Source organism: Carlito syrichta, unplaced genomic scaffold, assembly GCF_000164805.1.
Source record: "Carlito syrichta isolate Samal-C Ts95f unplaced genomic scaffold, Tarsius_syrichta-2.0.1 Scaffold308101, whole genome shotgun sequence".
NCBI classification, from domain to species: domain Eukaryota; kingdom Metazoa; phylum Chordata; class Mammalia; order Primates; family Tarsiidae; genus Carlito; species Carlito syrichta.
In genome coordinates, this window is record NW_007252197.1 from 270,461 (window position 1) to 295,543 (window position 25,083).

Sequence of the window (25,083 nt, forward strand, 5' to 3'; positions counted from 1 at the left end):
GTGGGGGGCTGAGGCGGGAGTGTCGGCCGGGGAAGGTGCCCCGGGGGGACGGATGGGGGGATCCCGGGCAGGGTTTAACTTTCCTCGAGGCCGGGGCTCTGGGGCCCCCTGACTTGGCCCGCACCCCAGCCAGCTTGAGGTGGCGCTGCCCAAAGCCAGGCCAGGGTCGGAGCTGGGGCTCTAGGGGGTGAAAGGAATCCTCGGCAGCACGGAGCTGGTTATATAATGAGTGTTTATGATGATTGGGTGTTAATTGTCTGCTGAATGGTGTGTGTGGGGGATGTGGAGGCCAAGAGGCTGGGAGAGGAGGGAGGCCTCTTCTGGGGGAGGTTATGGTGCCTGGGGGAGGGGGCTCTTGGAGGAGCCCAGGCTGAGGCGTCCGTCAGCCCCTCTGCTGTGTCTTTCTTCCCCTTCAGGGTCTGGGGGCTCCTAACCGAGGACGAGATTGGGGTCTGAGGAGACCCCTGAGCTATATTCTGGTTCTGTGTCCTGGGGCCAGGTGTGTGTGTGTGTGTGTGTGCGCGCGCGTGTGTGTGTGAGAGAGAGAGAGAGAGAGAGAGAGAGAGAGAGACACACAGAGAGAGGCGAGCGCAGGCGAGCACTGGAGTGGGCCTGCGTGTGTCTGTGTGGTGTGATGGGGTCTGAATCGCCATGTGAGGAGCATCCTCGGCTGGCGTGCTCAGGTTGGCTTGAGCAGCGGTCAGTCTGTTCTTCTGTCTCTCGCTGCCTGGGGGATTCACCCAGCAGACACTGGTACCACCTCGGGGCTAGGATGCTGTGAGGACAGGGGTGTGGGTTGGCCCGGGAGACGGGCTTGGTCCCGGAGTGTGGGCCCCAGTCCTCAGGCTGCACTCACACGGGTCACCTGGATCAGCGGCTCCCCTCAGTCCCGAGGACTCGCTTCAAAAACTCTTGTCCATCCTTCCGGACAAACTTTCAGTCCGGTTCCAGGATTCGGGGCTGAGCTGGGGATTGGGCAGGGAGTCTAGAGACCTCCCAGATCCCTTCAGGTGATGCCAGCGGGGGTGCCACGTCTGGACAGGACGGGGTGACACTGAGCCAGGACCAAGTTGGGGGCTGCAGTGGGGTAGGAAGAGGATGAGGGAAGTGCATACCTGGGGGATGCTGAGCTGGACCTCCCCCAGGCCTGGGCCCCTCACCGTGTCCTCCGCTCTTCCTTCCTGGTTGCTCAGAACCCTAGGAGAGGCCCGGGGAAGGGGCTGCAGGCCTGGCTGAAGGCCCCTCCCCTTCCTTTGGCCAAGGTCGTCCCCATTCCTGCCTGCCCACCCTGCATGCCTCCTCCCTTCCCCCACCCCCATTCCAGGCCCTTCCGAGGGGGTTGGCGCTGCGAGGGCATCTTCCAGGCCCACCAGGGGGCGCCAGGCAGGCCTCGAGTCCCTGCTGACTCTCCTTGACCTTGGGTAGCGAGGTGGGGGCGGAAGTTTCTGCCACCGTCTCCCACCCTCTCTCAGCGTCCCTGGACTCCTGTCCCCTGTCCTTCCTGAGCCCACAGCCCAGTTTCACGAACTGCAGCCTTGGGGTTCTGGACCCAGATCCCCACCCTGAGTTCATCACAGCCCCCGACTCCCCTCTCCCAGTCTCCTGCTACCCGGCTCCCCTGCTTTCTCCACCGCCTTCGCCCCACACACCACGTGTGGTTCTGCTGGGCCTCAGCCCTCGGAAAGGGGCTCCCGGGCCAGGCTGTTTCTGGGCACCGCTCTGTCCCTCCCCCACCCTCGTGGGCGCCCGCCCCAGCAGTTCCTAGCGCTTTCCAAGGTAACGAAGGAAACAGGCTCTTGTGTGGTTCCTTGATTGGCGTGTGTCTCCCCTTCGGCTGCCTTGTTCTCTGATTTCCCAGCCCCCAGCTCGAGGTGTCAAAAACTGTCTGGAAGGAGGGTCTCTGGCCTGGGACTGGGGATCCAGAGAGACCCCTCTGGACCACAGGCAGAGCAGCCCCCCTCCCCCTACCCTCCCCCTGCTCCTCTTCCTCGCTTGCCCTTGCCCCTCTTCCCACTTCTCTCTGACCCTTCCCTCCATCCTGTTTTTTCTGCACAACGTATTCCATAACGCCCTCAGTCGACCCTGTGCTCCCAGGAGTCCTGGGGCTGGCTGGGGGCTCCGAGAGCCCAGGGCGCTGTGTGTGCCCTGCACCACTGCGAGTGTGTGGTCTGTGGATCTCTGTGAATGAGTGGGGGGGTCTGTGGTCCGTGGATCTATGGGTGTGTATGTGTCTGTGAGTGTGTGGATGAGTGGATTCACAGGTCTGTGGGTCTGTTGGGTCTTAGGTCTGTGGATTCGTGGGTCTGTGGGTTCGTGGGTTCCATGGGCCCATTGGTCTTCAGGTCTGTGGGGCTATCGATCCTGATATCCCCCTCCTGCCCACTCTACAGAGGGAAGAAAACAAATCTGATGTTCTGAGTTCCTTTTCTCTCTAATGTTTATTCAACACCTACTGTGTTCCCAGCCCTGTTCTGGTCACTGGGGACACAGCAGGGAACACACAGAAACCTACCCTTTCAGAGCTTCTGCACCTGTGGGGAGGGCCCGGGCCTCCCCTACCAGGTGCTCTGTGGGGACACGGCCATGAGTCCTTGTTTCTCCTCACGTCCTGGGAGTGGAGGACAGAAACTGTGCTTGTGTGTGAAGGGTGTGGGTCGTGGAGGCCTTCGTACAAGGTGTTCAGACACCCTTGAGCAGGTGCTGGGAGCTTTGGGGCTTCTTGGGAAGCAGAGGAGAATAAGGAAGTGTTTCTTAGGGTGGAGGTTCTGCAGAGGCTGTGGCCTCCTCAGGGAGTCCAGTGCAAACCTGGGCCTGCTTTGCAGACCTTCTTCCACATCTCCGAGGCTCTCCCCTGCCAGCTGCCCCCTTCTCCTGGACTCTGGCTGATGGTGGCTTTTTTTTTTGCGTCGTCGCCCATGCTGGAGTGCAGCGGCACACTCATGGCTCATCGTGGCCTCAACCTCCTGGGCTCAGGCAGTCCTTCGGCCTCAGTCTTCCAAGTAGCTGGGATGTGCACCACCACACCCAGCGAATTTTTTGATTTTTTTTGTAGAGATGAGGTCTCACTGTGTCGCCCAGGTTGGTCTTGAATTCCTGCGTTCAAGCAATCCTCCCGCCTTGGCCTCCCAAGTGCTGGGATTATAAGTGTGAGCTTCTGTGCCCAGCTGATGGTGCATTTTGAGAACATTAAGGTCTTCCCTTACCTCCTCATTGCCTACCTTGCCCTGATGGCCATTGAAGGCTTTGTTGCCCTTCAAGGGTCCAGGGACATAGGCCCCTCTCTGGACTACTCAGCGCGTTCGTGATCATGACCCAGAGGAGTGGCTCCTTAGCACTGCAGAGGTGTCAGTGTCCTACTGAACTGGGATCACACCTTCCACCTGGAAGGCTGCTCTGGCGGCCTGGATTCAGGTCTGCAGGGCCTCGTGTGGGGCCTCACATGGCGAAGCTGTTCTCTCATCAAGATGCTTTCCAAACCTCTTTCCTTTCATCGTCTCGTGTTTGAGGTAGAGAAGGCATCGGCTTCTACATTTTTTACAAGAGGAAATGAAGTTTGGGGAGACCATGTGATGGGGTGAGGTTGAGCTGGTCTGTGAGCCTGGGCCCCGGGACTCCTGATCCAGTGCTCTTTCTGCTGGAATCCCTGGCCTCCACCAGGGACCACGTTCGCCCTGCTTTGATAACTGAAGTGAGACCCAAGGCCTTAATTACTGCAGAGTGAGTAAAAACTGATCAGCAGAGGCACCTGCTGGGAGATGTTCAAACACACTGATGGAGATTCAAACACAGCCTCACTTGCGGCACTTGTTATAGGCCTAGAGATGGCTGGAAAAAACAGGTGGCGATGCCTGGTGACAGACACGTGGCGGGTGCGGAGAGCGGGTGAGCTGTGACCTTCTGTCCATGGCCTGGCCTGGACAACCTTTAACTGGTGACCTGCTGTTGGATTGCCCAGATCCAAATTCCCTGAGTAGCTCTTGACTTTGGGAAAATCCCTTAACCTCTCCGTGCCTCAGTTTCCTGATCTGTAAAGTGGGGAGAGCAAAAGTGCTTAGTTCTCTGGGTTGTAATGAGGTGCCTGGCACATAGTAGTGCTCACAGACAACATTGACTATGATTGTTGTTGGCTGTCGTGGGAGAGGCTGCAATCCAAGCCACCAAATACACTGCGAAGCTGAGAGCCCTTGCTGCTGATTTGGGCATAGGAGGTGGCAGGTTTAGCTGGCCAGTCCAGAGCCAGTTTTGTGTCAGATCTTGCACTGGGGGCCACACTGCAGCCATTTCTCTTTAGGCTGAGGCACCCTGGACTGGTTCATCTCCTCTGAAGAAGATCTGAGGGGATTGGTGGACCGCATGGCCCACAGGTGCTGCAGTCTGAGTGGGTTGCTGGCCGGGCAACCCACTCTGCATCAAGAGAGGCCCCACCTGCAGACTCAGGCAGGTAACCTGCTGGCTCTGCTCTGGTGGCTTGGTGCAAACCTGGCCCTGCTCATGCAGAGGAAAGTGGGCAAACTCGAGCATGACTGGGGAGAGTCCCAGGGAGGCAGAGGATCTGGAAATTGTCACCCAAGGAATGGTTGAGGGAGCTGGTGACAAGAGGCCTGGGGCAGATGAGGCTCAGGGGTGGGCGGGCTGTCGTCATGCATCTGCAGGGCTGTCATGCGGAAGAGGGAGCAGACAGAGGGTTCCAGGGGCCCTGGGACGCTGGCTGGAAGATTCTGGGCGGCAGGTTTCTCACAGCCTCACGAAGACTTTTCTGCAGATCACCAGATGCAGGCTCTGCGTTGGTTTGTATGTGTGATTGGGTGTTGTGTGTGTCTGTGTATTGTGTGTGTGTGTGTGTGTGTGTATGTATGTGTCAGTGTGTGAGTGTGTCTGTGTGAGTGTGCATCTGTGTGACTGTGCATATGCAGGTGTCTTGTGAGTGTATGATATGTATGTGTGATTGTGTGTGCATGTATGTGTCTGTGTATCCCATGTGTGTGAGTATGCCTGTGTGTGTCAGTGTGACTGTATGGTATGTGAGTGTATCTGTGTGATTGTGTGCATATGTGAGGCTGTGTCAGAGTAAGTGTGTTATGTGTGGTGATTGTGTGTGCATGTATGCATCTGTGTATCCCGTGTGGTGTTGTGTGTGTTTGTGTTCATGTGAGTGTATGTTATGTGTATATGTCTGTATGATTGTGTGCACATGTATGTGTCAGTGTATGTATGTAGTGTGTGTGCTTGTGTGTGCCTTATGTGTGTAGGTGAGTGTGTGTCTATTAGAGTCTATGTTATGTGTGTATGTCTGTGTGATTGCATGCATATGTGAGTATGTGTCTGTGAGGATGTGTGCATGTATGTGTCTGTGAGTTTGTCAGTGTGAATATATGTTATGTGTGTATGTGTGGTTGTGTGTGAGTATCTGCATGAGTGGGTGTGGGTGTGCCCATGTGTCACTGTGTGTGGTTGTGTGTCTGTGTGTGTGTCTGTGTGTGAGTGTGCTATGGAGCATGTGATCGTGGGGTATGCATGTGACTATCTGACTGTTGCTTGCAAGAGCAGGGTGACAGGTTAGGCCACTTCCAGGGACCCTCCACCCAGACACCATGTTTCTGGGACTTTGAGTTTCTAGAGTCCAGAACTCTGTGGCTGATGGTGCTGACAAGGATGGGGGAACTTTGCAGACAGGGTAGCTGAGGGCACCATCCAGGCATAGTCGTGTGCTGAGGCGGGTTGGTGTCAGCCAGGACTTGAACACAGGTCTTGGCATCCAGTGTTCATATCTTGAATTGCCACACCGTAGATTCAGGATGATTGTGGCCAATATTTTGGGCCTCTAAGGTTCTGGGTGATTCTAAGATAGTCTGATTCCAAGATTCCTGGATTCTAGTATACCCTGAATGAGTTTGTTGCTTATTCTTTTAGCTGATATGTGGTTGTTGACATAGAAACAAGTTGCTTGCCTGTGTGAAAACACATGCACACACATGTATACACACAAACACACACATGTACATGCGCACACATATGTACACAACACAAGGGGCCTGGGCTGACCAGTCCGCTTCTCAGGCCTTCTTCCACCAGGGCCCTAAACTCTTGAGACACAGGGCTTCCCCCTTGCACTCCAAGGGCTCTGGAGACCGGCCGGGAGGTTCTGGGAGGCAGGGTCCCCACCACCTTAGGAAGGCTTGGCTGGACAAGCAACTGTGTTGCCACTACCTGATGGCTTGGTTGGATGGGAGGCCTGGCTTCAGGGACTTTTCCCTGCCCCATGTCAGTGCCTGTAATGGTTCAGTGCTTGGGCTTGAGAGTGGGCAGACCGGAGCTGGGAATCCCAACTCTGCCCTGTACCAGCTGGTGACCGTGGGCACAGCTGGACTTCCCTGGGCCCCTGCCTCCTTCTCCATGAGGTAAAAGTGAGGATGATCTGCATGTCATAGAGTTGTGGTGAGAACTGACACAGGTGATGCATAGAGAGCTTGATGGGGTCATGCTGATGATAGTGGTGATGGTGATGATGATGTGGTGGTGGTGATGTTGGTGATGATGGTGGTGTTGGTGGTGAGGCTGGTGAAGGTGGTGGTGGTGGTCGTGGTAATGATGATGGTGTCCGTGTTGGTGGTGAAGTTGGTGAAGCTGTTGGTGATGGTGGTGATGGTGTTGGTGTTTGTGGTGGTGAAGGTGACAGTGGTGAGGGTGGTGAGGGTGGTGATGGTGATGGTGATGATGGTGAGGCTGGTGATGGGGATGGTAACGATGGTGGTAGTGATGACGGGGATGGCGGTGGTGACGGGGATGGCGGTGGTGATGACGGTGGTGATGGTGGTGGTGGTGATGTTATGATGGTAAGGATAGTTGTGATGGTGGGGATGTTGCTGATGGTGATGGTGGTGGTGATGGTGAGGGTGGCGATGGTGATGGTGATGATGGTGGTAGTGATGATGGGGATGGTGGTGATGACGGTGAGGGTGGTGGTGATGGTGATGAAGGTGGTGATGGTGATGGTGGTGATGACAGGGATGGTGGTGGTGATGGTGATGAAGGTGGTGATGGTTGTGATGGTGAGGGTGGTGATGGTGGTGGTGATGGTTGGTGGCAGTGATGATGGGGATGGTGGTGGATGATGGTGATGAAGGTGGCGATGGTGATGGTGATGGTGATGATGGTGGTAGTGATGATGGGGATGGTGGTGATGACGGTGAGGGTGGTGGTGGTGATGGTGATGAAGGTGGTGATGGTGATGGTGGTGATGACAGGGATGGTGGTGGTGATGGTGATGAAGGTGGTGATGGTTGTGATGGTGAGGGTGGTGATGGTGGTGGTAATGGTTAGTGGCAGTGATGATGGGGATGGTGGTGGTGATGATGGTGATGAAGGTGGCGATGGTGATGAAGGTGGCGATGGTGATGGTGGTGATGGTGGTAGTGATGATGGGGATGGTGGTGATGACGGTGATGGTGATGAAGGTGGTGATGGTAATGTTATGGTGGTAAGGATAGTGGTGGAGGTGGGAATAGTGGTGGTGATTTTGTTGATGGCGGTGATGGTGGTGGTGGTGATGATGGTGGTGGTGATGGCAGTGGTGGTGATAGTGGTGATGGCAGAGGGAGGGCTGGGATTGCAGCTCCTGGGGATGGCACAGCTGGCTTCATGCATGCCTGGCCGTCTGCCTTTATGAGTTCCAGAGTGCCTTCCCATCTACATCCTGTTGCCTCTTCACAAGGGCCTGCTGTAGCAGGCAGGAGGAGGGCTGCACTTTACAGAAAGGGACATGGAGGCTCCAAGAGACTGATAGAGTCAGGAATGGGAGTGTGTATTCCAGACTTGGCGGGCCTCAGGGAGGCTAGTCCAACTGGCACACCACTGCTTGGTGGGCCACCCAGGGGATAGAGTGTCAGGGTTAGGCCCTGGGAGCACCTAGAGGAAGGTGACTTGAAGATATTGGAGGTAGCTCGGACTCTGGGGCCTAGTGGACCAGAGCTTAAATCCGCCAGTACCATCACCTACAGCAAGCTCTTTCATCTCTGTGAGGCCCCATCTGCAGACAGGCTGGAGCCAAGGGGGGCCCAGTTGCCCCATAGACACCTCAGGAGCTGGGGATAGGAGCTGGGCCACAGGCACAGGAAAGGGGGATCCTGGGCTGGACTTACAGGCTTTGGAAGTGAGAAATGGCTCTGAGGGTGGTGACCTAGGCAGCTGCTAAAGGTCAGAGGGAGGTGGTTTGGGTGGTCACTGGGAGTGGCAGGTCCGAGGGTAGAGGCAGACTGGACACTAAAAGCTGATCACCACTGCGTGCGGTGGCTCAACGCCTGTAATCCCAGCACTTTGGGAGGTGGAGGCGAGAGGATTGCCTGAGCGCACGGGTTTGAGACCAACCTGGGCAAATTGGTGAGACCTTGTCTCTACAGTAAAAAATCAAAAAATTAGCCGGGCATGATGGCATATGCCTGGGTTCCAGCTACTTGGAAGGCTGATGGGGAAGGATCACCTGAGCCCAGCAGGTCAAGGCTGTGATGGCCGTGAGCGTGCCAATGCACTCCAGTCTGGGTGACAGAGTGAGACTCCTACTCAAAAAAAAAGCAGATCAGAGGGTGGAGGCTGAGTAGGAACTGGGAGCAGATCAGAGTGTGGGAGCTGGTGGGCACTGGGATTATGTCAGAGAGTGGAGGCTGGGTGGGACTGGGGAGTGAGTTGGGGGCGATGGCCTTGAGGAGCCTAACAGTGAGGAGACAGATGTGAGAACAGAGGACTACAGCCCAGTGTGACAGCTTTAAACAAGTTGAGCCGGACGCGGTGGCTCAGCCTGTAATCCCGTGCTTTTGGGAGGCTGAGGTGAGTGAATTGCCTGAGCCCGCGGGTTCGAGACCCGCCTGGGCAGGTGAGACCTCATCGCTACAATAAATCAAAAAATTAGCCGGGCGAGGTAGCGCGCGCCTGTAATTCCGGCTACTTGGAAGGCTGAGGCGGAAGGATCGCCGGAGCCCAGCAGGTCAAGGCTGCGGTGGCCGGGAGCGGCCACTGCACTCCGGTCTGGGCGACAGAGTGAGACTCCAACTCAAAAAAACAAAACAAAACAAAAAAACAAAACAAGTTGAGAGGGAAAAGGCAAGTTGATGTAAAGTGAATGTAGTCTGAAGTCAGGAAAGGGGCGGTTGCAGGCCTGGCCTCTGGGAGGCTGGGGAGGCTCTTTCCACCTGGGAGGGTGCAGGAAGGATTTCAGCAGTGCTGGGGTTGGGGAGAGGGGTGGGGGTGGCGCAGTTCCAGATGTTTCTACCTCTAGATTTATCTCAAATCCACCCCCTTTTCCCCACCTTCAGCAGCTGAGGCAGACCAGCTCTCCAGCCTCCTCCTGGCCCTCCCTGCCCTACCCCTCAGCCCCTAGAGGGATGGCTTTAAAGCACAGCCCATAGCACACCAGTCCCCTGCCTGAAAGCCCCCTGGGCCCCTGCCCCGGGTTCAGCCACACAGGTCTCCTTCCTGTTCCTTAAACACACCAAGCTGGTTCCCGCTTCCTGGCCTTTGCATGCTCTGTTCCTTCTACCTGGAGTGCTCTTCCTGGCTGGTGCCATTTGTTTCTTGTTCTTGAGTAAGTGTCTCTTCTTTTAGAGAGGGCAGGGTGGTTTCTCTCTACTCCCACCTTTCTCTCTTGCTTATTCACTTCCCAGAACTTTTATCCATTTAGTCAACAAATATTTATTGGGTACCTACTATGTTCTAGGTCTATTGCAGGTGCTGTGGATATGGCAGTGCATGACAGAGACCACAGTCCCTGCTCGCTTATTCCCTTCTTTCAGGTTGGGGAGACAGACACCAAATCATGGAGATATAAATGCATACGTTATGCACTGCGTTTGATGGCTGTAAGAGCTATGGGAAAACAGAAAGAGAGAAATTAACTGACGGGTGTATCTCTCTTCCTTGCTGGGGGGTGAGCTGTACAGGGCCTAGTGCCAAGTCGGGCTTGTCTCCTGGCATAGCCCTGAGTCCACACGGTGCCCGTGCATAGTAGGTGCTCAGTGGACACATGAATGAATCGGCAGGCCCTGGGAGAATGGGGTGAGGAAGCAGGCCCTGGAAGAGAGCGGCTAGCCTGCTTTGGGGCCTCAGGGTCCCATCTGGCCAGAGCGAGTGGCCAGTGCATGGTGGTGGGCTCCGAGGCCAGCACAGCGGTGGGCAGGCTTGGAGCCACCCCAGGGAGGGTGTGTTTCAGCCCGGAAGTTTGCCACGTGGCGGGCCTAGGTGCCTGGGCACTTATGTAAGGCCCGTGGCTGTTTTTCCGGAACCAAGAGCAAAGCCCTGAGCTCAGGAGAAAACTCTGCCGCCTTGACCAGCCAGGGGAAGTGGCAGGAAGCGCCAACTCCCGCCCGATGCCCCCAGGAGCCAGAGAAATGTCCAAACGCATCAGCTCCGGGCGGCTCCTGTCGACAGCCTGGAAGCTGCCAGCAGCAGCCGGGTGGGCACCAGGGATTTGGGCCTCGTTTCGTGCTCCCATTGCCCAGCCTGGCACTGTTGGGGCTCTAGGGCCCAGGGGACCGTAGCGGACAAAGCTTCAGGGACTGGTTAGCCTCCTGGGTGAGTGGTGAGGGAACAGGCTTTGGGAGCTGCTGTTCTTCCCATCCTGCTGCTGGCTGTCCGCAGAGGCTCTTGGGCGTCGAGGCCCCGGTCAGCGGTTGCTCTGTGGGTCTGGGGGGCTGGTGCTGGGACTCTGGCTTCCAGACACCCTCTTGTGCTCCACTTGGCTTAGTCTGTAGCTTTGGTGAGTCACTCCCTCCTCTGGACCTCAGCCTTTCTATCGCCCAAATGGGTGAAATAACCTCCTGACAAGGGTGTAGAGGTACCTCGAGCTGGAGTCAGAACCAGCTGTATGATTTGCAGGGTCCCAGACACAACGGAAATGTGGGGACCCTTGAGAAAATATGATGAGTTTCAAGTTGGTGGTGGCAGAACATATAACAAGCACAGGGCCCTTCTGAACATGGGGTCCCATGCAGCTGTCCAGGCCACAGACCCAGGATGTTGGCCCTGACTGGAGTTCATTTTCTGCTGTTACTTGACTGCATGTCTGTCCTGTCCCTCCCTTCTCCATGATGCAGTCTCTCCATCTGTAAAGCAAAGAGGTTGGACTGTAAGGTCCCTGAGTTCTCAGCCTTGTGAGGCAATAGTTGGGAGTCCCTTGGGGTCAAGGGATCAGCTGCAGGTCTCAGTTCAGGTGTTACTTCCTCAGGGAAGCCTACCATGATTTCTTCCTGGTTTGCCAGGAGTCCTCCCAGTATCGGATTCCATGGCACCCCAACTTCTCCTTTGTTGCAAGCATCATTCGGCCAATAGTCTTTACAGTAACCTCTTTTTTTCTCACAAGTTTTCTTTACTTTTGATGATGCAATAAATATACAAGTCTAGTTTTATAAAAAACCTAATATCGGTCAGGCGCAGTGGCTCAAGCCTATTATCCCAGCATTTTGGGAGGCCAAGGCGAGAGGATTTCCTGAGCTCATGGGTTCGAGACCAGACTGGGCAACTTGGAGAGACCACCTCTCTACAATAAATCAGAAAATTAGCCGGACGTGGTGGCGGGCGCCTGTAGTTCCAGCTACTTGGAAGGCTGAGGCGGAAGGATCGCCTGAGCCCAGCAGGTCGAGGCTGTGGTGGCTGTGACTGTGTCACTGCACTCCAGCCTGGGCGACAGAGTGGAACTCCAACTCAAAAAAAACCTAATATCATAATTACATCCCAAGAAGACTATTTGCTGCACTATTTTCAGTTGCCAGAACGGAGGCTCAAGAAGCTTGACCCGACGAACCCTGAGACAAGTTGGGCCCCAGCTCTTGAGCTGTCCCCACGGGCTGGGGGAGGGGGCGGAGCCTGCGGGGCTGGGCTGTCGGAGCCGCGCCCCTGCAGGCTGGGGAGTGCGTGCTGGGCCTGTCCCCGCACGTGCCACCCACCCTCTCCTCTCCGTCTCCCCAAGGCTCCCAGCTCGGTGCGGACATGGCTGAGAGCGCCTCGCCGCCCTCCTCATCCGCCGCAGCCCCGGCCGCTGAGCCGGGAGTCACCATAGAGCAGCCGGGACCCCGGAGTCCCCCGCCCTCCCCTCCGGGCCCGGAGGAGCCCCTGGATGGAGCCGATCCCGACGTCCCACACCCGGACCTGGCGCCAGTTGCCTTCTTCTGCCTGCGACAGACCACCAGCCCCCGGAACTGGTGTATCAAGATGGTATGCAACCCATATCCTTCCTGTAGCCTCGCTGGGTGGGGCCCACCGGGCCCAAGGGTGGGGGCAGGACTGGGATCCACCCCCCTGCCCACACCTGGCCCTGCTTGGGAGACCTGAGGCTTGGGGTGAGGCCGACCACGAGGACCTGGTGTTTTGCTGATGTGAAGGTTCTGGAGGTGTTGGTGGCTGCAGAGGTCAGTCCAGTGGCTGGCTCAGAGGGTCCTTGGGTGTGACCCCAGGTCTGAGTTGGGGCTGGGGACACAGATATGTCAGGCCCTGTCCTGGCTCCTGAGATTGAGCCGTTTGGTGGATGGTGACCACGGTGATGAGCACCGTGGTGAGGAACCTGTGGCGTGGGTCCCAGGACAACTGATCCCAATACGTAGTGTGAAGCCCTTTCCCCCCTCACCCCCCACTTCTGTCTGGCAGAAGGCAGCAGCAAGCAGCCTCCCCTCTGGTCCTCCTGCCTCCACTTGGCCTGCTGCCTCTAGTGCACTCCTGTCACCCCATGCTAGAGACCCTTCACAGTTTCCTGTTGCCCTGCAGGTCCAAAGTCCTGACCCAGCCCACCAGGCCCTGTGAGGCCCACCCGGCCTCACTTTCCATGACTCTGCTTCCCCTGTGCTCTTTCCTCTGTCTGAAAGACTTTTCCCTTCCCTCTTCACCTGGCCAAATCCTTTGCTGTGTTCTTCAAATCACAGCTTAGGTGTCACCTCCTCAGGGAAGCCCTCTGTGATTCTCTGTCAGCCTCTCCATTCGTTGTCATATCCTGTTGTGGAATTCTGAATCTGTTTGTCTCCTTCTGGGGTACTGTCAGGTGACTTGGGCAGGGATCTGTCCTCTGTGGGTCCCAGTACTCAACGTGGTGCCTGGCACATGACAGGTGCGGTGTCTGTTTGCTGGGTGCACACTGGGTGCCTGGGCTGAGTCCTTTGTAGGGAAGGGCGTTAGGTGGAGAGGCCAGTGGGAAGGAGACGGTTCCAGGTGGAGGGAACAGTAGGAGCAAAGGCCTGGCGAAGAGAGGCGCTGGAGGCTGGGGACATGGCAGGGACCCTACAGGCCTGGCAGGCGGCATGAGGAGCGGAACTGTGTTCCATGGGCATTAGGAGCTGGCGGAGCTTAAAGAAGCGGCCTGGAGAGACCTGTGTTTTGTTTGGACCATGTAGGGCTGGATTGCAGGGGTAAGCTGGTGGCCCGGGCCGGTGAGGAGGAGGCTTGGGGACCTGGAGCTAGAGCTCGTGGCCACACAGGCCAAGACAGGGATGCTGGTGGCTCAGGCTGCAGGTATGAGCCCCGCCCTGGATGTTGGGGCCTCCTGGGATGCAGGCTAGGGTGTCTGGGCTGGTCCCGGGACTGTTGGCTTCCCCCTCCACAGGGGGCTGAGGTGACACTGCATCCCCAGACTCTTAGAAGCCAGAGGGTCTCCGCTGGAGCAGGTGGGGTGCAGAGCTGGGTGTCCCTAGCTGGGTGGGGGACCAGGAGCCTTGATGCTGCTCCTGGGACAGCTCTGGGGGTCTCAGGTGCAGTGAGAGGGTCTGCACAGTAATCAGTTTACCCAATATGCGCTAATATTTGCCCCAGGGACACAGAGGACAGGCTGGGCACAGTGGCTCACGTCTGTAATCCCAGCACTTTGGGAGGCCGAGATGGGAGCATTGTTTGAACCCAGGAGTTTGAGACCAGTCTGGGCAACACAGTGAGACCTCATCTCTACAGAAAACCCAAAATTTAGCCAGGTGTGTTGGTTGGTTCGTGCCTATAGTCTCAGCTACTCAGAAGTGGAAGGATCTCCTGAGCTCAGGAGGTCGAGACCGCAGAGAGCTGTGATCATGCCACTGCACTCCGACCTGGATGACAGAGTGAGACCCTGATTCAAAAAAAAAAAAAAAGCTGGTCTATCTCAGGGAGCTCTGGGAATGGGGGATGCACCACCTATGGGAGTAGTTTTAGTACAAAGTGTTGGGAAAACTCTAGGGACCTATAGCGTGTGACCAGCCTAGTGGCTCAGCCAGAGAAGTGGGTGACTGCAGGAGCTCTGGGCCTTTAGGAAGAGAGAGGCTGGCTGGAGGCCCAGGGCGAGAATGTAGCAATGTCACAGGGCCTTCTTGGGCGGGATGACAAGAGTTGATTCTGGCTCTGACACTTGGGTGCTGTGTGACCTTGATTAAGTCACTTTGCCTCTCTGGACCTCAGGTGTTCAGGAGGGGCAGTCCTACTCTGAGATGGGGGCAGGGGCATGGCTCAGATGACCTTGGTCTCAGGTCTGACCCAGTTCATCTCAGATGGGCCCTGGAAGGTGCATCTGGGCGGAAGCAACAGGAAGCTAGCCCAGGCATCACTGAGAGGCCCCAGATGGGGGGTTGGTCTGAGTCCTGTTGCCATGTGTGTGATTTTGGACAGTCTCCTGTTTCTGAGCCTCAGTACCTCCACCTAGAAAGGAAGGGCTGGATGAGATGCCCCTTCCAGCCCTGGGAGCCTGGGGTACCAGCCACACTCGCCACAAAGGTCTTCTTGACCTCAGGCACCCTGGGCCCTGCCCAATGAGCCAGTCCTAGGGGACCCACCCAGGCTTCCACATTTCTGGACTGCCGGACTAAGAGTCCCTGGGATCACTGTCCCCTTGGTCCTGACCACCCCTCTTGCCTCTACCCTTGGGGTGTGTAGGTTGTGGCCTGGGCTTTGGAACCACAGTGGGGCTGGCCCAGGAGGGGAGGGTCTCGATCCAGAAGGGGTCTCAGGAGCCAGAGCTGGGCTTGGCTCTTGTCTGTTCTGGGGAGAGCCTGGGTCCAAGGGGAACCCAGTGCCCCCGCTCCCTGCCCCGCAGGAGGGACATCTCCACCCTGGGAGCTGCTTTCCCAGCATCCCCATGACCAGTGACTGTGGAGGCTGGGGTGGAAGACGGAGGCAATTCAGGTCTCAGCTGGAACTGGCTGGGTTAACTCCTGACCAGAGATGTGATTCCAGAGTCGAGCAACTTCGAAAGTGTCAGGCTCTGGGATACGGAGACTGGAAACTTCTGTGACTGAGTCGAGGGTTCAAAGTCAAGATTGAAAGTTCAGCAGTGCTGAAATTCTAAGCTTCTGTAATTCAAAGACTGTGAGAGTCTGTATTTCAAAGAGCGTGTGAGCCCAAGGCTTGGTGGCTGTGATGCTGTGTGCCTGGGAGTTAGCGGGTTCGAGGTCCCATGGCTGCAGACCTGCAGGCCTGAGATGTCATGATCTCCTGGGTGAGACAGGAGAGGGGCCAAGGGGGGTCTGTAAACACAGGCCCAGGAAACTCTGGCCTTCACGGGGGTCCCTGGAGCAGGGACTTTGTTTTAGGGGGCTCAGGGTGGGCTCTAGGGACTTGGAGATGGGGAGTGTGTGGGGGGATCTCTGATCAGGTTAGATTCTGAGGCTCTAGGATGCTTTCCCGGCCAGAAACCTCCCTCCCTCTTGTTCTCAGAAGGTAGGGGGGCCGGAGCAGTGCTTGACCTGGTGCTCCTCGGGGGCACTCTTGACATTTGGGTGTGACCGTGTTTTGTGGTCTGGGCTGTTTTGCATGACAGCTTGTAATGACAGGCCCCTGGGTGCTCAATATTAGTGTCCGTCAGTCACCGTGACTGCCACTGAGGACCCTTTGCATGTCGAGACCCTGCAGAGGGTGGCTCTGTTCCTCACAGGAAGCTCAAAGGCAGCAGGGTCAGGCTGGTGGGAGCAGCTTCAATGACTGCCAGGTCCAGAACGGGGCAGGGCCACGTGGGAGGGCCCACCCCAGACGGCCTGGCCCAAGCTGTGTCCCTAGTGCTGAGGGGCCCTGGCCCAGAGCCAGCCACTCTTTGAAGCCTGGCGCTCCCTGACTCAACTCCTCGCCCAGCCCAGAGCTAGGCCCTGAGTCACAGCCTGACTCACCGGAGAGCCAGCAGGCTGCTGGGACCCTCCCAGAGCCGGGGGGCTGGGGAAGGAGAAAGGTCCACTCACCCAAATGTCAGCACCGCTCCCTGCTGGCCTGGACCTTGGGCATGCGCTGTTAGCTGGGAGTTTTCAGCTGGGAGGCCTTTGGGTTTGAAATGTCAGGGGATAGATTGCGCTGTTTGAATCATGGGTAGGTGGTGTCTAGCAGTGTGGAAAGTGCTGGGCTCCTGAGTCAGACAGACCTGGAGCCTGATTCTGCCTCTTGCTGTGTGACCTTGGGCCAGTTTCTGAACCTCTCTGAGCCCCAGCCTCCCCACCTGTCAAACAGAAATGGTAATACCTACTTCATAGAGTTGCATTGAAGACAAAGCAGCACATAAGGCAAATGCGATATGACAGCAGAGCTTTGCAGACCAGAAAAGCTGCCACACATGTGGTTATCACCCTGATTGCTTGTGCCTGTGTGGGGAACAGGCCCCTTACGTTCAGCTGAGTAAACACTTTGCTTGCAAGAGATTCAATTAGACATTGGGCGACAGGTCTCTAGATAGAACACAGCACCTTCCGAGGACATTGCTTCCAAGGAAAATCAGATTCGATCTCTGTTATTTAGGTGGATTTGTGCAAGTTTTGCTGCTGGTAGTCATGCCCTCATCAGTGCAGACATGGCTAATCGATCACGGCATCTTCCAGCAGGGCACCCCTGGCAGCCATGAATTGGCTGGAATTGGACTTCAGGGTCCTTCTTAGGAGCATAACTGGCTGCATGTGAGAGAAGGGCCCGTGGCGGGTTGTACTCACTTTCCTTTCCTCTTGCTGGACCTCAGTCTTCTCATCATTTTATGGGGTGATTAAAGATGATTAGAGTCTGGGCATGGTGGCTGACACCTGTAATCCTAGCGCTTTGAGGCAGGAGGGTTGCTTGAGATCAGGAGTTCAAGACTGGCCTGGGCTACATAGTGAGACCTTGTTGCTGCAAACAAATTAAAAATTAGCTGCGTGTGGTGGCGCATGCCTAGCTCCTTGGGAAGCTGGCATTTGCTTGAGCCCGAGAGTTCAAAGCTGCAGTGAGCCATGATCCCACTACTACACTCCAGCCTGGGCAACAGAGTGAGGCCCTGTCTCAAACAAAAAGGATGATTAGTGAGGATTCCTGTAAACAAGCAGCGGTGTGTCCAGCACCGGAGACACAGGCTGCTGATGAGGGTGGACGTTTGCCTCCCGAAGCGCTCTGTCTGCGTGATCACCTTTAGCCTCCATAACTGCCCCTGGAGCTGAGTGCTCCCCCAGCCCCATCTCACAGATGACACGAGTGAGGCTCCGAGAGGTCGAGTAACTTTTATCCAGGGCTGCACAGACAGGATGTGGTAGAACTGAGGTGCAAACCCTGATGTCTCCAACTCCCTGGCCCGGCTTTTATCCAGGACACCACTGCCACCTGCAGAGCCTGGAGAAGTGCCAGGTTTTCCACACTCCGCACTGGCAGGGAGATTTGCTTCAGTTTCCCAGCAGCTGGGTGAGGGTCCTAGCACACACACTCGGTGGCAGCCTCCCGGGGGCCTGCCTGGGCAGTCCTTTGAGGCCTTTGCAGCCCCTTCCCCTCCTGGCAAGCTTCTGGGCTGGGCCTCCTGTGACAGCCCGCACTGAGCCAGCACTTCAGCTGCAGTGGGAACCAGCCATGCATGGTGGGGAAGCCAGTGGGCTGTGAAGGCCGCCTCTGTGCTCGGGGAGGGGAGGGCGCCGGGGCGAGCAGGGATGCGGGAGGCGCCGGCTGCCCAGTACCCCGGTGCCCTGGGTCTCCTTGTCTGCAGGCTAAAGAGAGTTGGGCAGCGCAGTCTATATAAGGGGCTGCCCGAGTCCGGGTTGCCTGCTGCCCTCCATGAGGGTGAGCTCACTCCTCCGTGCCCTTGTGGTCCTGGATGTCATCTGCCCCCCTGCATTGCCCTGGCGTCCCACTGCCATCTCTTTGGCTCCCCTGCCTTGCTACAGACCTCTGCTGGGGTCTGGGGGTGTTCTCACTTCTGGACAGCTGCCCGGTCTTGCCCATCCACATGGGAGAGACCCCTGCTGACCTTGTCCGTCCCAGGTCTGGAAGAAGGCAGGGCCCGTGTTCTCATCAGGGTCATGGAGCCAAGTCTCATGCTGTCTGTCTGAGGGTCCGGTATGTCTGGGAGGGCGTGAGTGGGCTCTCATCTGCCCCCTCCACTCGCCCTGTCTTGAGCATCACCCAGCCTTTTCTGAATACTGGCTGCGTGTCAGGCTCTTGCAGAGGACAGCTCAGGCCACTTTGTGTCAGGGAGGCTCACTCTGGCTCCTTGGAGGGATGTGCAGCCGGTAGACCCATTGTGAGAGGGCAAGAGGTGATGGTGGCGCAGGTGCTGGCTGAAGGCCTGTAGAGGAGGCCCGCTCTGGAGGCCTGAGGAGCAGCCTCAGAGGTGACCCTGGAGTCGCTGGCTTGGTGGCCAAGCGAGTGAAGACCTGCTCCTGGTGTCTGGGTCAAGTGGCCTTGGCCGAGTCTCTTGCCCTTGCAAAGACTCTGTTTGCTCATCTCACTCTGTTAGCTCATCTGTTAAATGGGGCCACGGTGACCCCAGCTGGGACTGTTGGGAGGGCCAATAGGCATTCTGGGGGTGAGTGCCGGGCAAAGTGTTCAGCACTGAGCGGCAGCTGTGTGGCACAGTGATGGCGCTGGCAGGGTTCCCTGTCTCTGGTGATGGTCTGAGAGGCCCAGGGGCTGGCGAGGTGAGAATGTGCTATTCTTTGGAGGTGGGAGAGCTTAGAGGTGGGGAGGAGCCCTGGAGAGCTGTGCATGTGGTGGGGGTGAGGGGGAGAATGGGCCATCACTGTGGAGGGCTCTTTGCCATTGCCTGCTGCCCGGCCCCCGTCTCTCAGTCCGTGCTCTGCCTCTGGGCAGGTTGCCTGTTAGTTCTGCTCCAGACAGGGTCTCAGGCTGCCAGACAGAGGCCTCTAGGACCCTTCTAGGGGTTCCAGACCATCAGGAAGTCCTCCCTTAATCCAACCTCCATCCTTCCTGCCCTGAACTCTTTCTTTCTGGCGGGGCTGTTGGGAGTGTCTGGGATTGGGCTATTCCATCTCTTCCTGTCTAAGCAGGCAGTTCCCAGGACCTTACCCCTCCCGCCCCATGTGACAGCTGGCATCACCCCCTTCCCTCCGCTGCACAGCAGAGAGAGCACTGGGCCGGGAGCCCAAAGCTGTGTGACCTCAGCAATCACCTCTCCCCCGGACCCACCCTCCTCCCCACCTGACCTTCCTCCTGGGGGGTTGTCATCTGTCAAGGGCTCCTCCCACACTCCCTCCCGCCTTCCGTCGTTGGTTTTCTTGTTTCTTCCTCACTCAAAAACCTTGGGTCTCCCCCCTGCACTGGGAATCGTCTGGCTTAGCCTGAACTTTAGGCCTTCCCTGACCCACCGGGTGATCTCCCAGCCATCCGCTGGCCCTTCCTGCACTCTCTTCTGAGGCCTGGCTGGTCACTGGGCCCCATGAGCTCCAGCTGTTGCTTCTGCTGGGCCTGCCGCTGCGACGTCCTCTGCCCCATGACCTCGGTTCCGAATCCCACTGGCCCTCAGGGACCCACTTCCAGGCCCCACCAGCATGATGTCTTCCTGGACCCCAGCTTTTCCCTCTCTGCCCCTCCCAGCTCTTTCTCCATCTTTCTCTCCCCTGCAGGTCTCCCCTGCTCTTCGGCACTTGTTTGGTGCTTGCTGTGTCTCCGCCAGAGCTGTGAGACCTTGAGGACAAGGCCCGAGGCTCTGACCTGTCTGTGTCCCCAATGCCCAGCACAGGCCTGGCATCATGGGCTTGTCCAGCACTTTCCATTGACAAAGTGTTTTCCTACCCGCTGTGACCCCTCGATGGTCTCAGCTCCTCCTGTGAGGCTGCAGGGCAGGGAGTGTACTAACTCTCCATTCCATAGCTGGGGAGACTGAGGCCCAGGAAGGGAGCCCGACTGCCCAGGGTTACAGGTTGAGTGATCAGCAAGCCAGGACAGACTGGAGCCTAGAGCCCCCGGCTCCCAGGCTGGTGCTGCCCCCACCCAGCCTGCTCATGTCTGGGGAAAGGGCTCTTTATGGAGAAAGTGTCCCCTCCGCCTTCAGCCCTGGCCCAGTGGGAATGTCCAGACGGTGGCCAGCGTTGCTGGAAGAAGCAACACATGTCCAGGAAATTGTCCGTTTCCCTCCATCTGGCGTGGAGAAAGTTGTTTTTCTCAGAAATAAAAGTCGGCATCAGGCACGTTCCCAAAGGTACTTGTGGTGGCCAGAGGGGATGCTACCCTCTCATTGGTCAGCAGGCTGGGCCCGATGGCCCATCAGAGGCACCTGGCTAAGATAGGGAGATCCTGACCTCCAGGGCAAGCTCAGGCATTTTGGCATGGAGATTTCTATGCAGAGAGCTGCAGCTGACCCAGCTGGGGACATTGGTGAAGACTGCCTGGATGAGGAGGCATTCAGCCTGAGTCTTGCTACATGAGTAAGAGTTTTCTTGAACAGCTGAGGGAGGGTGTTCCATGAAGAGCATAGTAGGGGGTTTAGTGTGGCTGGAGCAGTGCGAGGCGGGGGCTGTGTGGCAGGGTGTCAAATGCCAGATTAGAGCTCAGATTTGCTCTTGTGCGCCCTGGGTAGCCACTGATAGGTTTCCGGCAGGGATGGGACGTGGGCAGATTCATTTATTAGATGGTCACTCCGGAGCAGAACAGAGGACGCTTGAGGGAGAGAGACGGAGGCCTGGAAACCAAGCAGGAAGCTCTTGCAATGGTTATTGATGGACTGATTGACCGCTTGTTCATTCAACAAGTGTTGATTGAAGCCCAGGTGTGTTGGACACTGGTCTAGACTTGAGAGAAGTTGCCTCAGGCCTGTTCAAGCCATGCCAGATGGGGCCACAGGGCCTCCTTGGCAGTGACGCCAAGGAGTCCCCAGCCCGATGGGGGAGGCAGAGCCACACCTGAATCACACTCCTATAAGCAAAATGGGGTGCAGGCTGGGTAGAGGAATCCTCAGAGATCACGGGTGGCAGGAGAATGGCACGGCCAGCTTATTCTGACAGGGTATGCCACAGGAACCTTCATCCGTGAAGAAGGAAGCTTCAGAGCCGCAAAGGAGGGAGCTGAGTGGAGAGGAGTGGGGTGGGCAAGGATGACACCCTAGCCAAGCCTGGGGTCACCAGGGATGCTGACAGCCTGGGGTGCAGACTGGGAGAGGACAGGACTAAGGACAGAAGGACACTGGGGTCCAGATTCTGGAGGACAAAGGGGAAGATAGTGAGGGGGAGGCACCGGTGCCCACCAGGGATCTACCGTGTACCACATGGCTGATCCTCCTAGCTGCTTTGATGGCCTTGGAGGGTGCCTGTTTGACAGATGAGGTCCAGAGAGGTGGAGTGCCTGGCCTGGGCCACACAGCCTGGCAGGGCGAGTAGGACTTGGGCAGGAGCCCTGGACGGCGTGGGAAGCACCCTAATCGATGCAGAGCAGGAGACAGCAGCTGGCCGAGGAAGGACCAGCGCCTCCCGGGGAATTCGACATGATTGGATTTTACCTGTCCATCCTGTGTCAGAAGCTGACTGACCTGCACCTCCCTCAGACCTCCTCGTGATCCTGTGGGGAGAAAACTGGCCCCGTTTGTTTCCCTTGGAGAGAAATCAATACCTTTTTAATCAGCCTGGACGTCTTCCTGCTCATCTCTTTCCAGCTTTCCTGTGGGACTGCCTTTCACGTTTCCGTCCACATGTGGCGGGTGGAGCCATGCTTTTGCTCCCCTGGCCTCTCTCCTCTTCCCCAAGTTCAAATCCCAGTGCTGGTGCTGATGCTGTGTGATGCTGAGCAAGCAACTCAGCCTCTGTGAGCATACTTCCATCTATGTGAGAAAGCAGAGAAGAAGGCTTGGCTGACTGGTGGTGCTGAGCATGGGGTGGGGTGCAGAGCACGGGATGGGGGGTGCGTGGAGGTGGGCAGAGGTGGACAGAGCAGGGGGTGCTGGCTTTTACCAGTGGAGCTGTGGGGAGGGCTTGCAGTGAGAGGGTTATTGTGGACTGACAGGGTTCATTCTGGCCTCTACCAAGGGCAAGCCTGGTGACCTCAGGGAAGCAACACCCCTTGCTCTGGCCTCAGTTTCCTTGTCCTTGATATTGGGAGAGGGAGGTTGGGCTGTACCAGTGTCTTTCAGTCAGGGCTGGTTTTGCCTGCCGGGAGACATTTGGCAATGTCTGGAGACAGTTTGGGTTGTCACACCTTGGAGGGGAAGGTGCTGCTGGTTTCTCGTGGGTCAAGGCTGAACACATAGGACAGCCTCCCACAACAAAGACGTGTCCGGCCAACCCCCGGATGTCAGGTGCGCCGAGGCTGACAAACCCTGGCCGGGGCTGTCTCTGAGATCTCTGGAAGCTTGAAATTGCAGCACAGCATGGAGTGGAGGGCCTTGCGGGGAGGGAGCCGAGACTGCCAGTAGGGTCTCTGAAAAAGCCTGTCTGGAAGGCAGTAAGGGGCTGCAGAAGGCTTTTGATTTTGAAAGGGCTCTCTGACTGCCGTGGGGGTGTGTATCAGAGGGGGCAAGGTCAGAGGAGGAGGCTGTTGATGGAGATGTGGCCTGCCTGGGGCACGGAGGCGTGGATGGAGAGCAGGGGTGTAGGCTGAGAAGGAACAGGTCTCCGAGATGCTTCTGGGACTGGCGGGAGGAGGCTCCAGAGGGTTCCAGTCTGGACCGCTTCCAAGGCTGGTTGGGGGAGGCGCCGTTCATGGGGGTGATGCAGGGGAGAACTTGGTGGGTCCCATTTGGGACACGACGAATTTGGGGTTCCCAGAGGCATCCCAGAGCGGCGTCCCTGAGGCTGCTGCTTGGCGAGCAGGAGCCTGGGGCTGGCACAGAGACGCCATCATCTTAGTCGCTGTTGGTCATGAGGCTGTGGAGGAGGTGTGGGGTCCGGGAGGGGAGAGGGAAGGTCAGAGGGCTGGCTGGGGGCTGGAGGAGTCTGACCCGAGCCCACAAAGTATCCATAGGAGGGGAACTGGCCCAGGCCTTGTGTCGGGGCCTGAAGGGAAGAGAGCTTCTGGAGCAGGGGTCTCACCTGGGTCCGAGAACTGGCACGGGGACAAGTGGCAGGTTTGCTCCCACTGACCTCTGGCTGAAGTTTAGCATGTCTTTGGATTATGAATGGAGGTAGCAAACCACGGTGGTGCTATTACGAGCTCCTGCAACTGTCATCCGTCCAAACTACCAGCATTTTCATGTCACATCAGAGTCGTGTAGAGCTCTCGGAATATCACTTTATGTATTTTGGTAACTATTTTAACTGCCTTTCTTTCTAATCCTAAACTTTTTTCTGTCTTTTTTTTTTATGCTTTTAAGGTTTTTTTGAGAGATGTATTCTCAACTTGCTGTGTTGCTCAGGCTGGTCTTGAACTCCTCGGCTCTGGCAATCCTTTTGCCTTGGCCTCCCGAGTAGCTGGGACTACAGGTGTGCACCACCACATCTGATTTACTAACCTGAAACTTTAAAAAATTTTGATGCCTTTAAAAACATTATTCCGAGAAGAGGCTTGTGAACTCTTTTCCGAAAAGGCTAAGAACCCCTGTTCTAGGAGAGGGGGTGACCCTGCCCGGTGCTGTGGGCCTGAGGGATGAGGAGGAGGGTGTCACATGGGGCACAGATGCCTGTGTATCTGTGTGTGCATGTGTGTACTCGTGTGCAGATGTGTGGAGAGCTGCAGGTCTCTGTGGAATACACGTGTGAACATGTGTGTGTGTTCAGGGGCAGGCAGGGAAGATGTGAGGTGGAGGACAGGTCCCCTAGGGAGGCTGAGGGAGAAAGTCATCCACCCTTGGTCTGATTCTCACCCCTCTGTGTGTGTCTCCACCGAGTGTCGACTCGTGCTTTTTGGAGGGCAGGGACCGCCTCTCCTCTATTCTGGGTTCCCTGAGCCACTGTGGTCCAGACACAGAGGAAGGCCTCAGTGAGGGGGTGTTGAATAAATGAATTGTGAGTGATGGATGTTAAGAAGGAGAGGCCAGGGAGTTGAGGATGGAAAGGCAGGCTGCACATCTCTCTCATGCAGAAATTCCCCCTTAGCCTCCTTGATGCCTCCCAGTGATGGGGATCTCACTCCCTTATGAGGCTGTGAGGCCCCTGAATAGGGCTCCAAGTACGAGAGGATCGTTATTCTCTGCCCTTGAAGAGCACAGGCTGTTTGGGAGTGAGGGGCCAGGACAGACCACACTCGGCTTAGTGGCTGCTCTAAGGAGGATCGTCCGAGGCACTGGGGGGCCCAGAGGTGTCTGCATCCCCTGCCTGGGGGTCAAGGTAGGATCCCTGCCAGCACACCTGTGTGGGTGGGCTCCTGGGGCTGGGGCGGCCCACAGGCAGTGGGACCCTGGCCCCCAGGGACCTGCCTGGCTTTTCTCTTCAGCAGTGACTGAAGCAGTGGTGTCTGGCAGGTCTCCCTGGCCGGAGCTTACTTCCCGTGGACCATCCGCCCTGGTATTTCTTCCCAGCTGGCAGCCCCTGTTCCCTCGCCATTGCCTCCCCCACTCCGGCTGTCTGCACTGGTTATTGAGACTTGCTGGGCATCTGGGAATCAGAGACTTTGGCCAAATCCAATGAGTTCTTATATGATGGGGAGTCCAAGCAGTGGGGTTGGGAGAGGGACAAGGAAGGAAGGGAGGTTTACTCCTGGGGGGTCTCCACCCATGGAGACACCATCGCTCATAAGCAGAAACAGTCAGCCCGGCAGGGCCCTTTGTCATGTAGGGAGCTCCCTGTCGCTGGAGGCATGTTTGTGGAGGGGGGCCTAGGACCATCTGCCTGGAGGTCTGCTTGCTTTACGGGGCAGCTTTCTGTCCCAGCACCACTGCTGTGTCATGGTGGGCAAGCGCTGTCATCTCCGGACCTTCATTGTCATGTCTATAAAGTGGGTGTAAACATGCCTGCCATGCCTGTCACCTGACCCCGTGGACACAGGAAGAGCAAGTCCTAAACAAAT

At 57.0% G+C, this 25,083-nt stretch overlaps 1 protein-coding gene across 1 annotated transcript in view; it reads left to right on the forward strand.

Moving 5' to 3' along the window:
• The first annotated feature begins 11,973 nt into the window (after positions 1-11,973).
• The window catches only part of CACNA1I (calcium voltage-gated channel subunit alpha1 I), a 104,983-nt gene continuing 91,873 nt past the window's right edge, over positions 11,974-25,083 (forward strand). Inside the window, exon 1 of the mRNA XM_021715980.1 lies at positions 11,974-12,209. Within this exon, the coding sequence (XP_021571655.1) occupies positions 11,974-12,209 (236 nt within the window). The remainder of the gene's footprint in view (positions 12,210-25,083) is intronic.